The sequence below is a fragment of the Aplysia californica genome, unplaced genomic scaffold (assembly GCF_000002075.1).
Source record: "Aplysia californica isolate F4 #8 unplaced genomic scaffold, AplCal3.0 scaffold01122, whole genome shotgun sequence".
Lineage (NCBI taxonomy): Eukaryota > Metazoa > Mollusca > Gastropoda > Aplysiida > Aplysiidae > Aplysia > Aplysia californica.
This window is the reverse complement of record NW_004798392.1, coordinates 56,131-71,060: the sequence shown is the minus strand read 5'-3', so window position 1 is coordinate 71,060 and position 14,930 is coordinate 56,131. Positions and strand designations below refer to the sequence as shown.

At 41.4% G+C, this 14,930-nt stretch overlaps 1 protein-coding gene across 2 annotated transcripts in view; it reads right to left on the bottom strand.

Annotated features, from left to right (window-relative positions):
- Window positions 1-14,930, bottom strand: part of LOC101861408 (DNA polymerase alpha catalytic subunit) — a 67,077-nt gene that overhangs the window by 4,703 nt on the left and 47,444 nt on the right. For both annotated transcript variants that reach the window (XM_005111787.3, XM_013090046.2), the window contains 14 exons: window positions 14,049-14,165; window positions 12,629-12,734; window positions 11,525-11,640; window positions 10,677-10,778; window positions 8,479-8,652; window positions 7,814-7,846; window positions 7,022-7,114; window positions 6,007-6,212; window positions 5,321-5,453; window positions 3,347-3,478; window positions 2,863-2,938; window positions 2,254-2,352; window positions 1,198-1,379; window positions 312-443 (listed from right to left, as the gene is read on the bottom strand). In XM_005111787.3, the coding sequence (XP_005111844.1) occupies window positions 312-443; window positions 1,198-1,379; window positions 2,254-2,352; window positions 2,863-2,938; window positions 3,347-3,478; window positions 5,321-5,453; window positions 6,007-6,212; window positions 7,022-7,114; window positions 7,814-7,846; window positions 8,479-8,652; window positions 10,677-10,778; window positions 11,525-11,640; window positions 12,629-12,734; window positions 14,049-14,165 (1,701 nt within the window). The remainder of the gene's footprint in view (window positions 1-311; window positions 444-1,197; window positions 1,380-2,253; window positions 2,353-2,862; window positions 2,939-3,346; window positions 3,479-5,320; window positions 5,454-6,006; window positions 6,213-7,021; window positions 7,115-7,813; window positions 7,847-8,478; window positions 8,653-10,676; window positions 10,779-11,524; window positions 11,641-12,628; window positions 12,735-14,048; window positions 14,166-14,930) is intronic.

The window sequence follows — 14,930 nt, the reverse complement described above, 5'->3', positions numbered from 1 at the left end:
GAAAGAAGGAGCAAACCACACCAGAGCACCCGCAAACCACCCACACAAAAAGCTTACAGAGACAATTTAAAGGCATAATACAGGAAACAATTTACATAAAAGTTATAACGGAAACCTTGCTAGATTTACAAACAAGAAATGAAAATAAGCACTTAAATGCCAGTGATTTGAACATGAAAGATATCTGTTATGATAGTATAGAGTTGCCAAATAGCTAAACCATTTTCTAAAAACTGGAACTTTTCCAGCCCCCTGAAAAATTCTGGAGGAAAATCTTTTTAAAAAATTAAAAAAATACAATGTGACCCAACCTGATAATATCTATTGATGTGTTTCTGAATCTTGAGCTGTAGCAAATTCTTCAGCTGGTTCTTCGCCTTCCATAGTGGGTGGTTGCAGTCTGGGTTCGGACAGGCCTGGAGGGTGGGACTCACCGACGAATCCTAGAGAAAGGGGAGGAAAAAAATCCATATAAGAGTAGGCTTCAGCCGCCGCCCCGTGGGCAAAATTTTCTACCAACTGAAAATGTTTAATGTGACCCGCGCGCTCATATGACCTTAGGCAGGCCCTGTAAACCCCCCACCCCCACAAGGGAAAGAAAAAAAATTCCCCACCTCACTTAATGATTATGAATGTTTCGTTTTATTTCCAAACAAGTTTCCCTGAACTAGCAACACAATAAAGTCATATATGACTGCTGAAGATTAGAGGTAGATCTTAAGTTGTGCAACTTGCACTCCGAGATTTTTCCCTCTTATCCAAGAAGGTTAGGTGTTGGTGTTAGATCTTACCTACCATAAGACGAGGGGTGAGGTTGAAAGACATCAGTAAGAAGGAGCCAAGGAAAAACAGTAGAAAGGCTGCAGAAAGAGTCAGGAGCTCAGAGGAGGGAGCAAAGGAGGTGAGGGGGTGGGGGCATAAAATGGAGATGAAAGCTGACAACAGAACATTGTTAGAGAGCAGGAAAGGAGGTGAAAGTAGAAAATTTTAGAGCAGAAAATGTTCCTTCGCTATCCGGACTCGAACCCAGGACCTATTGAATGAGGTGAACACCGTAACCTCTAGACCACGAGAGCTCCCACTATTTTTGTCACTGGCGACAATGCAGGTCTTCTAAAAGTAATACACGAGAGCTCCCTCGACTATTTTTGTCACTGGCTAGAAGGCAGGTCTCCTAAAAGTAATGCAACAACTCACATGTCCCGTAAACGCAGAGTCCATGACAATCTGGCGGCCGCAGCCGGGGGCGGGGCAGGGGAAGGTGAAGCGGTCGCAGTCGCGGAACCTCTCTTCCATGGTCAGCTGCATGGTCACCAGATCCTCCTCCTCCTCGCCCTCGTTCTGACGCAGCACCTGACGGTAGCCTGACGGGTCCAGGCCTGGGGGGGGGGAAAGAAAACAAGCCAAGTTTAACCCTCTTAGCACTATCAGCAGGTCAGCACCGCAGAACCAAAATGGCAGCCAGATAATGAACTATTTCAGTGGGGGGTTTTCGGTTTAGGCCGCTGTGGCTCAAAAAGGGTTAAAAACCGAGACTGACTGGGATACTGTCAGTTTCCCTTTTTTGTGTCTTTTTTGCGTGTTTTGTTTTAGTAACAGTTTTTTACGGTACTTGCTACACAATTTCAGAGTGCAATGGTGAAGCTGCCTACCCATTAGACTACAGACACTGTACCAAGTGTTTTAGTTTTACTAGGAATTTAACGGCACTTGCAACACAATAAGGTCAAATAATATGTAAGGAAGATTAGAGACGTTACAAGAGAGTAACAAACACAAAAAAGGAGGTGGAGAGATCAGGTAGATAAATGTTTAATGGAGAAAAGAAGGAGAAAACTACACAAGAGCACCCACCAACCACCAACGGTATCAAGTGTATCTGATTATGAAATTTAAACACATATACCACATGTGTCAGAAAACTATTGGGAGTTTTTAACAAAATTGGCAAAGTCTAGGAAATTTCTCTGAGCCAACAAAGACCGCAGACATCATTCTACTAAAGACAATCATCAAGCAGTGTTGCAAAAAAAAAAAAAAAAAGCAAACAGACTATAAAAAATTATTTTTCTGAAGGTGAACATGACAACCTGAGTAAATTCACAGAACACCCAGACCATAAAATTGTTTTACAAAACAAGAAACCTAGAAAATTCCATTTTATATTCCTAAAATATTTCAGAGGCTAAATTACCCGCCTTGTGACTAGTCTCTTCCCCTCCCCTCCCCCACACATACACGCACGTGACTTACCGAGACATTCTGCGATGCGTGCGGAGTCGGTCCCCTCGATGGGGTCACACAACCGACACACGACTGGGTGGATCTGGTGGGCCAGGTAATACTTGGTGTCTGCAGAACAGACAGAGGTATTAGTTTAGTTTATGTCAGAGATTTACGGCACTTGCAACACAAATAGGCAAAATAGTTTTTAAAGAAACATGTAAGGAATACTAAAAAATAGTGCGCCCCCCCAAAAAAAAACCCCCATTGCCTTCCTTGTTATCACACTTGTATGACCTTTTCACAAACAACTGACTTTTTAAAAAACCTTCACTGTTAAGGCTCTACACTAAGCAACTATGTCATAGATCAGGGACAATGATAAAAGCTAATTTAACTCTTAGTTTCAGTAAGAGTTTCATGGTGCTAGCAACACGATTAGGTCATGTAAGTGCTGAAGACAAGAGGAGCAGCATGCAAAGAATAAAAGTTTATTGCAAATTACCTAACAACGAATTAAAATTACAACACTTGGGAAGGGTAATGAATGTCCTTGCAAATTCACGACAGTCCCAGGAAATTCAGAACAGTTGGCAAGCCTGCAGTTAGACAAGCGTGCCAGAACAGACAGAGACTCACCAATCTTGAGGTTGTCCTGACGAGAGAGTTCCTCTGGGTGATACGCTCGCTGCGTGGCCGACAGAGTGGAGCCGTCCTGTGAAGTGAAGTGGCAAGTGTAAGTTTTTACAGTGATCTCACACAGATGTATAATTTTTTTAATGCCCCCCCCCCAGCTAAGTACACTACATATAGAAGGCTAGAGTGGAGAGTCTTGTGGTCTGAAAATGTGTCGATGGTTAATGTTGAGAGCCTTGTGGTCTGTGCCTCCATCAACACAGTTTAGATTAATTTAGGAGGCTGGTAATTTCAAACCTGCCTGTCAGGGCCAACCTGGGCTGAGAAGGACACAGTATCCTAGCTGATAAATTGAGATGCTCTATAAATGAACATCCCCGTGGGTGAATTTAACGCACACCAGAGCGCAGCAGTGGAGCACCTAACCGTTAAAGATTTCGGTAAAATTTCTGGATCACAAGAAAGAATTCAAAGGGACATAACAAACCTCACAGATGATGTAGGGCACCGTGTCTCCGGCCCGCATCTTTTTCCCTCCCTTGGAGTTGTATCTCATCGCCACCTGGACGTGGGGCAAGCTCTTTTTGTCCGGATAGTCTTCTGGGTTTTTGGTCAGTTGCTGTGGAAATAAAAGTACTTTACTTTTCCGACCCAGCGGCCATCTGAACTCTACCACCTCCGCCTGTCGATATGGCAAAGAATTGACAGGCTTTTATCAGCTGTGTTTTGTCCTTTTGTTTTGGTTAGTGTTTTGGCACTTGTAACTGTTAGACTATTAGATTGCTTTTATCAATATATAGAAGGGGAACAATAAATCCTGGATTGTTGCTCCCTATATTACCATGATTAACTTGAATTATGTCCCTGTAATTGTACTTTTATTTTATCTACCCTCACAACAAAGATTGTCTGATCTTAGTGATCTTTACTCACTCCTCCTTCCTGTTTTAACCACATGTACTCATGCTCATTATGATTTAGTCTTGTCAGTGAAGCCAGAGAGGGCAGACCTCGTATCATTTTCTTATTAAATCAACCTTCTTCATCTAGAAACAGAGTTTTTACTTTTGTCTATTAAATACAATAATGGCAAACAACCCCAGTGCAACAGTAACTACATACGGTCATATGACCGAGCCAGTCTGAAGGTAAAAAGTAGGGAAGCTGAGAATGTTTCTGAGTGTTATAGGGTCTGCTGGGGTAATAATATAGTGTAAAATGCATAGAGCTTGCTGTTGAGCTACATTATTATTATTATTATCATCATCATTATTATTACATCTGAACTGTATATGACTTTCGGGCTAAAACAGCATCTTGACACAAACAATTGTTGCCTCTTTGAATAAATCATTAACGGTCTGGGAAGAAGATACAACGGTGTATTTGCAGTTTCCCTACATCGGAATCCCTATTGAACACTCAGTGTGAAACAACGTCTTGCTTCACTTTTCAAAATGGCGTATGCTGGAGCCGTACACGATGAAGTCGATATCATGTCTCGGTTAACTTTAACTTAAAGTATGCAATTTTTCCGCAGTCAATCCACGCAGTCAAAGTGGCCTGCAAAATTAATAATAATAATAATAATATAAATGAATTTATAACGCGCCAGAATCCACAAAGAGTGCTCGATGGCGCTAACAAAACACACACACACTCACACATCCACAAAAGCTCTAAAGCTCAGTACCCCTCCGACATGCATAAATTTGAAAAAAAAAGAAAAAAAACACAAAAAAACAGACAGATATTTCAGATATAGAGTTCCAGCATTATAAATATATTTTACTGAAAAACATTGTCTTCAACTTTGATTTAAACAGATCAATTGAAAGAGACATTTTAACATCTTAATTCAAATTGTTCCAAAAATTTGGGGCACAGATGGAAAAAGCCAAACGATTACCTAAAAAGCCTCCGTCATGAGTCACTTTTCAAACTGGGACATGGTGGAGACTTACACCATACAGTTGCCATGACGTCTCAGTTAGCTTAACCCTTCCACGTCTCAGTTAGCTTAACCCTTCCACGTCTCAGTTAGCTTAACCCTTCCAGTCCCAGCCAATTTTGTGCACTCTCTAACCCCAGTCTCAGCCAATACATCGGTATTTCAGAAAAAAGAGGCATGATTTCTAAAAGGTGATGTAGTATCTCTGTAATGAGGTTAAATAATAACATTTAACAATGTTTAAAGGTAATTGAACAAACATTAGGGGAAAAAAATAATTCAATTAGGTTAGCTAATTTTGAAAAATGCGCAAATTCGGCACCCCCCTCCCAAATAAATAAAAATTTCCTGATAATATACGCTCTTGAGACAAGTGGGCGGTACAGAGACAGGTGGGCGGTACAAGCAATGCTGAAAATCTACGCGCATGGGGCCGGAAAGGGTTAACTTGGATGCAATTTCTCACGGTCAAAGCGACCCACAAGAGTCACCAAACAACTAACTGGTTACCTTGGAGATGTAGAACAGCGTCTGAGCCACCTTCCCGGCCGTCACGTCTTCCCCGACCGTCGTCAGCTTCGCGTGGATGTTCTCCAAGATGGTCTCTCGGTTCTTCCCGGAGAGAATTTGATCCACAACATACCTGAAATTATTGTAGTGTTCTCAATGACACGTCCAGTCTAAAATTATGCATTAATAAATAAATGAATGAATGAATAAACAAATAAATAAATAGATTAATTAATCAATTAATTTATTCATGTCCAGTCTAAAATTATGCATTAATAAATAAATGAATGAATGAATAAACAAATAAATAAATAGATTAATTAATCAATTAATTTATTCATTCATAAATAAATAGATAAATTTAATAAGTATAACAAATTAAAAAAACCAAAAACAACTTCTTTTACTTTCTATCACATCATTCTCAAACATTTTCAGCCTCCTGATCTACTCTCAATACCTACCATCATCATTCTACAGGAATCATTCCAAACAAAAATTCCACCAAAATAGATACTCACAAACCAACAGACCACCAAGACTTTGACAAACTTATCATTCAAACGTAAAAGCAGAAAAACAAAAAAGAAAAAGAAAAAGAAATCAAGAAAGAAAAAGAAAAAAAAGATAGAAAAAAGAAGCAAAGAAAGAAAGAAAAAGAAAAGAAAACATCCACACCCACTCACTTTCCGGCCTCTTTAGCCAGGTCACACCAGTCCCTGCGCACAATGTCCAGCCCTTTGAGCTCCTGGGAGCTGGTCACCTTGCCGTCCGGCCCGCGAGAGATGCTCAAGGCCGCGTACTTCTTCTTCTTCAAAAGCAGCATGGACTGGAAGACGCCGTCGATGTCGATCTCCAGGAGGCGGTACAGCTTGTTCACCTCGCTCTTCACCTACAAGGAGAATGGGGAAAACATGTGTCGTCTTAGACAGGTGGACATCTTGCGACAGTCTGTGCTTTCTCGTCGTACGTACCTCCATTTTTTAATAAAAGTGAAAACAGTTCATAACAAAGAGGGAGATTAAGAAGAAGTCACATTTTTATGGTTGATAAAAAATGGAGATACGGAGATGCGACAAGAAAGCACTGAGGTCGCGATCTTGAACAGTGTCAGTCAATGTAATATGAAGAGTGTGTGCGTGTGTGTTTGTGTATGTCTTGGACAAGGGGCTCTGTATTTATATTATGGTACATTGTCCACCATAACTGACACAATAACAAAACTGTAATTTTGTTTAAGTAAGAATTTTACGGCACTTGCAAAACAATAAGGTCATAATAAAAGTGCTGAAGATTAGAGATGTTACAAGAGAGTGACAAACACAAAAAAAGGAAAAGAGATAAAAACGATAGATAGATGTTTGATAGGAATGAGGGAGGAGCAAACCACACCAGAGCACCTGCCAACCACCCACACAAAATTGTGAGACTCAAACAAAACATTCCACTAGGGCAGTGTCAATAAAAAAAGCAAGAGTATTTTTTAAAAAGCGCAGCAACATCCGCTTAACACTTTCCACTCACACAGTGCGCACAGCGCGCAATACTTATCACCATTGACCAGGATACAGATGCGGTACACACTATATTACACCGGCGTCAATCGGCGTCCCCTGGGGAAAAGGGAAGGCTTCTTACCAGCGCCGACCGGCGTCCCGAGGGGGCAAAGCGTTAAAGATGCAAAGAAACTTGAAAACTTACCTTATTGCCTAGCTTGAAGACCTGGTCGAAGTCGGTGCTGTTGGTGTTGATCATGATGGAGTCTGTGTCGCCGTAGATCACGTCCAAGTTCATCTGAGAGGAAAAGATTTTTGTTAGATTCAGTAGAGGTTTTACGGAGCTCGCTACAGCATAAGGTCATATGAGTGCCAAGGGGTGGGTGTCAAAAGAGAAGTCTTTACAGGGAATCAGGCTTAATCTGATCACCTCTCTAGCCTTAACAGCACAAAGTCTGCTTCCACTATCAAGGCACCCCGGAAATAGTAGTTCACAAGAGAGTGACAAACATACAAAAGAAGTAGAGGGAAAATGACGATAGTAAGGATGAGAAAAGAAAAAGCAGCAGTTCCCCCTACGTTATTCCAGCACAGTATGAGCAAGACATTTCATTGATAAATCAGCCCATTTACAATTTTACTGTACATAAGAACATGTTAATATCCCCCCTTTGGGAATGGCCTTTAGACACTTCAGTCAGTAGCACTCCCCTGGGGGGGGGGGGGGGGGGGGATTTGTCGTTTGTTTTGAGTAAAGAGAAAGAGAAGCTCATCAACATAAACATGGTCATCTCATGCATTGAAAAAGTGAAACAGACAGGACCAGCAAAGGGGAAGGAATAAGAAGCAGGAACTGCCAATGGCACCCTCCAATTTGTGACTTAACGTAAAAAGTACCCAAACAGAGACTTAAGTGGATTGCTTGCGACACTGCCAATATATCTATACATCATCACAATATTATTTATTTTTAAAGCATTTAACCAAAAATACTTACTCCTTGGACAAGGTCTTTCGTTTTCATGAGAATCTGAAATTTAAACAAAAATATAAAAAATCAGAACGACCACAAGACCCAACTCTAGCAGTGTTTAATAGAGAAGAGTTTAAAACGGATCTTCAATCATCTTCCTATTTCCATCCCAACAAGCGAACTTTTTATTTTTAAACTGTCTTGTAAATATGACAACTGTATAGCACTAATTTTTTCTAAATGGAAGGGATGGTGGAAGCATGTGTGTGTGTGTGTGTGTGTGTGTGTGTGTGTGTGTGGTGTGTGTGTGGTGTGTGTGTGTGTGTGTGTATGAGTGGGGGTTGTTCCCCAATGAAACTTATCTTTCAACACGATCTTTCAAATAGAGACGGAGGAGGAAGTGGGAAGGTGGAGGAGAAGAGGAGGAGGAGAGGAGATGGGGAAGGAGGCAGAAGTACGAGGGAGAGAAGGCGCAAGTAGGAGGAGGCAGATGGAAAGGAGGAGGAAGGTGGAGATGACGAAGGAGAAGGAAAAAGAGGAGGCAGGGTGTGTGTGTGTGTTTGAGAGTGTGTGTGTGTGTGTGTGTGTGTGTGTGTGTTATGGAGAGGAGGTACGGGAGAATGGGAAAAGAAAATTATGAAGAGGAGGAACAAAAACCTCCATCATTTCACCCCCCTCTCCCTACTCACCTCTCTCCCCTTCCCCGTGACGAGCGCGGCCAGCTGCTTGGCGTAGAACCGGGAGAAGGAGAAGCCCAGGCAGCCGTACATGGAGTTGGCCGTCAGTTTGAGAGCCTTCTGACGGATGTCGTACTGCATCATCTGGTCTGCGCTCACATCACTGCCCTTCATCAGATTCTTCACCTGGCGTAAGAATAATTATAATAGACAAATGCGAGGGGTGCTGACGAAATGATTACTTACTTCTCGCAATCCACAAATAGAGATATTGGCTAAAAAACAACATTAGAGTCAAATTTGTGGATTTTTTATTGATGCCATATACTTAAAGTATAACATGCCTTTTTAAATTTCATGCGTATAAATTTTAAAAACTTCACCTATAAGCATGATGTATCTATTTACATAGGGCTCGAATCCGAGAAGTAACTCATTACTTTGTCAGCACTCTTCACAAATAGAGTTTGTATAGCACAGATTCGCATTCAACAGCAAGCTCAATGTGCATAATACAAAAGCCATAAACATATGTAGGTCCTTATCATCATCAAGCTGTCATTCTCAGTCTTAGCTTTCTATCTGATTTTTTTTTTGGGGGGGGGTGCCCTCCAAGAGCTGTCTTGGAAAAAAATTATTGTCTTTGGGGGTTCTAGAAAGTTTGAGTTTTGAGTTTTACGGCACTTGCAGCACAATAAGGTCATATAAGTGCCGAAGAATAGATGTGTGACAAGAGAGTAACATACATAAAAAAAGAGGAGAGAAAAGGACGATAGATGTTTGATAGGAAAGAAGGAGCTAACCACACCAGAGCACACGCCAACCATCCAGTTTTCTTTGGGGGGGGGGCGCACTCCAAGAACTGTCTTGGCAAAAATCATTGTCTTTGGGGTTCAGGAAGAAAGTACAGTACACAAAGTTTTTGAATACAGAGGAGAAGCAGATGAACAGAATAACAACCCCCCCCATTTATATGAGATTGACGCCACCTGATTAGTAGAAAAAAGTGCATATGATTGTGTCCAATAGTGTATTACATGCATACTTAGTATATCAATTAACTGTAATAGCGGTATATTTTCATATTATTTTATATCGAATTTGAATGTAGGAAAAAGTTTCGGTAATATTTAATATCACATAAAACAGAATAACAACCATTTGGTACTGGAAAAAAAGAGTAAGATAGACTGAAACAACAATAAGAAATAGGAATGCACAACTAATTTGTGTTAAAATGAAGGTTTTCTTAAGCACCCAGAGCTGTATTGTTTGAAAGTGGGCGCTATATAGAAATTACCTGTATTATTAGTATTATGATTATTATACCACCCCCTCTAACCACCCAACTGAGATGCAGATCAGAATAAGACCAAGAGTGAAAAGAAGCAGATGTAGAAGACAACACTAAAACAAACACTCACCAACCACCTGCAATTGATGCAGACAAAAAATTCAATGAATGTACTGGGGGGGGGGGGGGGGGGGGGGGGTTGTTTCTTTAGTACGGTGGAAACCTGATATAACAGGGATGGTGGGAGAAGAGAAAATGTCCTGTTATATCCGATCCCTGTTAAATCCGAAATGCAAGGAAAGTGAGCATTTATTGTGGACTAATCCAGCTGTACTTATTCATGGGTAGTTTCCCTAGCCACAAGTACCCACGAACAGGAGTTTTGGCACCAACTTTCTCCTTGCCTCCTTAAACCACATCAGAAGAGCTTGGTCCACAGCATCTGCATCGGGTAGTCTCATCTTCTTTCGATCCATAGCAAACTTTCCATTGGAGTATGCTGCCACTATCTTCTCTCTATCCTTGATAATGGTGTGAATGTCAAACTGACTCTCTCTCTCTCTTACTTTTTACACATTGTTAACGAACCTTTGTCCCTGCTATAACCGGTTGGGCTCCGACGAGGCCCTGTTATTGCCGATAACTTTTAATAGAGACAAAGAGTAGGAAAAAACGGGGATTTTAAACATCCCTGTTATTACCGGATCCCTGTTATTACCGGGCCTGTTATATATGGTTTCCACTGTACAAGTTTTATGGAACTTGCAACACAATTTTGTTCCATAAGTCAGTGCGGAACATTAGCGGTGTTACAAGAGAGTATCAAACACAAAAGAGAAAGAGAGATAATGACAATAGATGTTTGATAGAAAAAAAAAGCAAACCACACCAGAGCAGCCGCCAACCACCCACATACCTGTTTCCGACTGTCCACCAACTTTCTGATCTCCGTGGGCAGAACGCCGGGTTCAAGGTCAGAGTCTGGGAGAATTAGCTCCACCTCCTCATCGGGGTCCTCCTGGGGAAAGATAGGAGAAAGAGGGGGGTGAGGGCGGTTTGAGTTTAGAGAGGGGGAAGGGGACCTGTGTGTGTGTGTGTGTGTGGGGGGGCTTGTCTCCAAAGAATACAGAGCTCTTCATCAAGGCCAGAAGAAAGAAGAAAGACTAGCTCTAAAAGAAAGAGGGGAAAAGTATTCGTATTAGAAAGGGCTTTCAAACTACATGATATAATTGGAAAAAAATAAGACATATTGTTTTTCTCAGTCTCCAAAAACATACCCTTCTCTTCTACATGTTATCACTCACAACAACTAAAAACAATACTGGTGGGGGAAAAAAGGCAATGGAAGAGTGGAAGAGTTAACAACGTAACTCCTTATCAGCGGCAAGTCGCTTCCAGCGGCTCGCAGACGGAACCCCTGTGACAATGAACCGCTCAATTAGCTGCTGCCAACAGCTTGGGCACATTCCTTTATGACGACTTCACATCAAATAACTTTTCGGAATAAGTCTTAAGTCTCTTTTACCGCAATAAATAACTTTTCGGAATAAATCTCTTTTACCGCAATTTCATTAATTAAATTAAGAACTATCGAAATAGGGTCACTTGTTTTGATTGAATGACTAAATTAGTGGTGTAAATGTCAATTTTAGATTTTGAACCAAAATAGGGCCCCGGCGTAGTGGGTTTACCCCCTTCGGAAATAAAGAGTTAATGGGCAGACCACACACTAAGACCAACAGCGTGGATATGTTGCGAACGTACCGACTGAGCGGCAGCCTCGGTGCGGGAGATGGTGGTGAAGCAGATGTTGTACTCCTGAATGATGGACGGGTACAGAGAGTTGAAGTCCAGCAACAGGATGTACGTGTCGTAGAAACCTGGGCAGTGGAGAGAAATGTATCATTGTCTTATATTGAAAAAAACCCCAACAACAACAACATAAACAATTACCAATTTGGAAAATACGAATGTCACATAAACCAGTCTGACAAAATATAAATGTCATTTGTTACAGATACAGTTTTTTAAAAACCAGAAGGGGGAGAAGTTGTCATTTGTACAGGTGATAAGTCTGGAACAGGACAGTTGTAAGCAGGGTCAACTGTAGTTCACTTTCCTTAGTTCTTTCCCTTCATTTTTTTAATGCCCTTTTCTCTCTGTTGTATTCTTTCAAGGACCAAGAAAGTACAAAATATTTTCCCTAAATACAAAATTAAAATTTGTTTTATCCAAGAGGGAAACAAAAAACTTTTCCGGCAGCCAGAAATACATCTGCCACAGAAGCTGGATGACATCCACTACATTTTGGGAGATGGCTGGACAAACACTTTAAGGTCGAAAGTATACCGCCACGCACAACTGAAGTGCGCCGCGAAAGGTAAGAGCAGCTAGTCTGAAAGTGGTGATCCCATAGGTCAGCGTGACTCCGTCCGACTGTGTAAAAAAAAAGGCGCTGAGCAGGCGAAAACAGCTCAGGTTCCCCCCCCCCCCCCCTCCCCCTTTTGTTTTATCTCCATGGGGTCGCGGAACACTCCGATACCACGGCGAGCCTGTCCGCACGCGATAAAGAAGTGCTGTGCTCACGCACGTCTTTTTGGGTCCTCACAACTCCTCAGATCTTGCCGTGTCGGTGAAATCACCGAGAGGAAATACAGAGGAGGGCACGACTTTTTCGCGGCATACTTCAGTATATTTTCAGCCTAACAGGCAATTACCAAACACAAAACACTTTCCTGTCACTACAAACAGCAAAGTTGCAGAAACTATAAGATCAAAATTTGGCATCTTCCTCCCTGTTTTACCCATCAGTGCTTTTCCTACTTCTTAAAGTATTCCCAGTTAGCAATTCCACAGTGGTGACCCCACCTTTCTTGGGTTCAAGCACCAGACCCCCTGCATACGCTGGCTTCCTCTTGCCCTGACCGGCCTTGGACGTTGATTGGTCAACCTCATCCTCATCGTCTCCCACCACCTGAAACAAGAAAGTCGCAGGCATGAAGTTGTAATCATGCTGTGCAGTGCTAGGATGCAAATGACCTGGACTCAAATCCTCAATGGATCATTCTTTTTAAAAATATTTTGGGGGGGGGGGGTCCTGTCTCTCTTTCTTGTGGGTGATTGGAGGGCGCCACTGGTAGGTCCTACTTTTTTATTTCTCCTTCGTTATTTTTGTTTGTTTTAGTAAGGTTTCACTGTACTCGTAACTGCACAAGGTCATATGAGTGCCAAAAGGTGGATGCCAACAGAGAAGTCCTTACAGGGAATCAGACTTACTCTGCTCACTTCTCTAGCTTCAACAGCACAAGGTCTGCTTCGACTATCAAGGCACCCTGGAAATAATAGTTCACAATAAAGTGACACACATACAAAAGAAGTAGAGGAAAATGACGATAGGATGAGGAAAGAAAAAGCAGCAGTACCCCTTATGTTGTTCCCACACAGATTCAGCATGACATTGACCAATCAGCCCATTTACAATTCTACTGTGCCTAAGAACATGTTGATATCCCCCCTTTGAGAATGGCCGAAAGACACTTCAGTCAGTAGCACTGCCCTGGGGGGCATCCCCTCTGTTGTTTCGGTCAGTCTTAATCTGTTTTGCTTTTATCCATCCCAAAACGATTATTATAGCGTCAACGAACTTCTCTTTACACAAACAATATCCCTTTTTTTGGGTGCCATTTTAGTGATCTTATATTCGAATCAGACAATCATTGAATATGAGAAAATGAGTAGATATGTACAATGATATTTGAACACTAAAATGGAACAATAAGAGTATACGAAAAAAAATTAATCAGATGTATATATATCACTCTATAGCAACACCTATAATCATCAGCGCTTGTCTGACTTAGTAGTGTCGCAAGAGAAATTAAACTCTTACTAACGGGTGATTGGAGGGTGTGCCGTCCCCCCCCTGTGTATTGATTTGTTCCTTCTTTCCTGTCAAAAATCTTGTGTCCTTATCACTCCCTTTTTTGTGTTTGTTACTCTTGTAACACCTCTAAATCTTCGGCACTTAATATGACCTTGCTGTGTTGCAAGTGCCGTAAAACTCTTACTACAACTACAACAAAAGAAAACCTTTAGTAAAAAACTTCCCAAAAAAACTTACTAAAACTTTTTTTTTAACTTACCAAAAAACTGGAAAAAAAACCAACAACCTCTTACTAAAACTTTAAAAAAAGCCCTTACTAAAATCTTTTGGGGAAAAATCTTACCTAAAAAAAAAAACTACTAAAAATAAATCTTACTAAAACATACAAAAACAACAAGCACTCACAGCGGCGACCTGTTTCTTCTTGAACTCCTTGTCGGGACAGATGTACTGTTTCTCCAAGAACGCATGAAGCAGCAGCCACTCATTCCTCTCCGACCGGCCGCCCATCAGCGTGCGAGACTGGAAACAGCAAAAAAAAAAAAACTAATACATTTTTTTCCTTCACTGTTAAACGACAAAAAAGTGAACCCCCCCACCCCAAAAAAAAAAAATTGGTAGTCCAACGTAACTACATTGCTCAATTCCTATGATTGCAAAGGTCTTCTGCCCCTATCAACCTAATTTAGTTCATTTCAGAGGCACGGGCTTCAACACTTTTCCATCAATTGGGTCTGAATAGGTTTTTCCCGATCTGTCAATCGGATTTCTCAAAATGATAAGTTGTTTTGCCTTTATACATTGTGACGTCAGCGCAATAATGCGCAGATTGGCAAATACACAAACTTATAGTCGGCGCAGACAAAGATAGTACATAACAAGATGGGCCTCTCAGCCAAAAAAGTGTCCGCAGGAAGTTCGCTCTTTGCTTCAGATGGCGCTGCAGTCTGTTTTGAAGCTCTCTTTCGTTTTTCCAGAAGAAGAATAGGAATAGCACCTCCTTACGTGCGCAGATCGACTGCTGTTCATCAGCAGTTCGGGTTCGTTCAGTGTGGAGTTTTAGGTTTTTTTATTTTGATGACCTCTCGCCTTTCGCTCTAAAGTCAAATTAAACAAAGAAAACAATCACCCTTTCTTCCGGAAAAGGTTTTTTGTCAGCGTAACCATTTTTAAAAAGCGTTCTTCCGAAATTTATTCCAAAACTTGCTAGTTTCACTTTGATTTTTTAAAACACAAGTAGGGTAACTCTGTTCGCAAAAGGTGCGCATTTGCGAAGAGGGCACCACC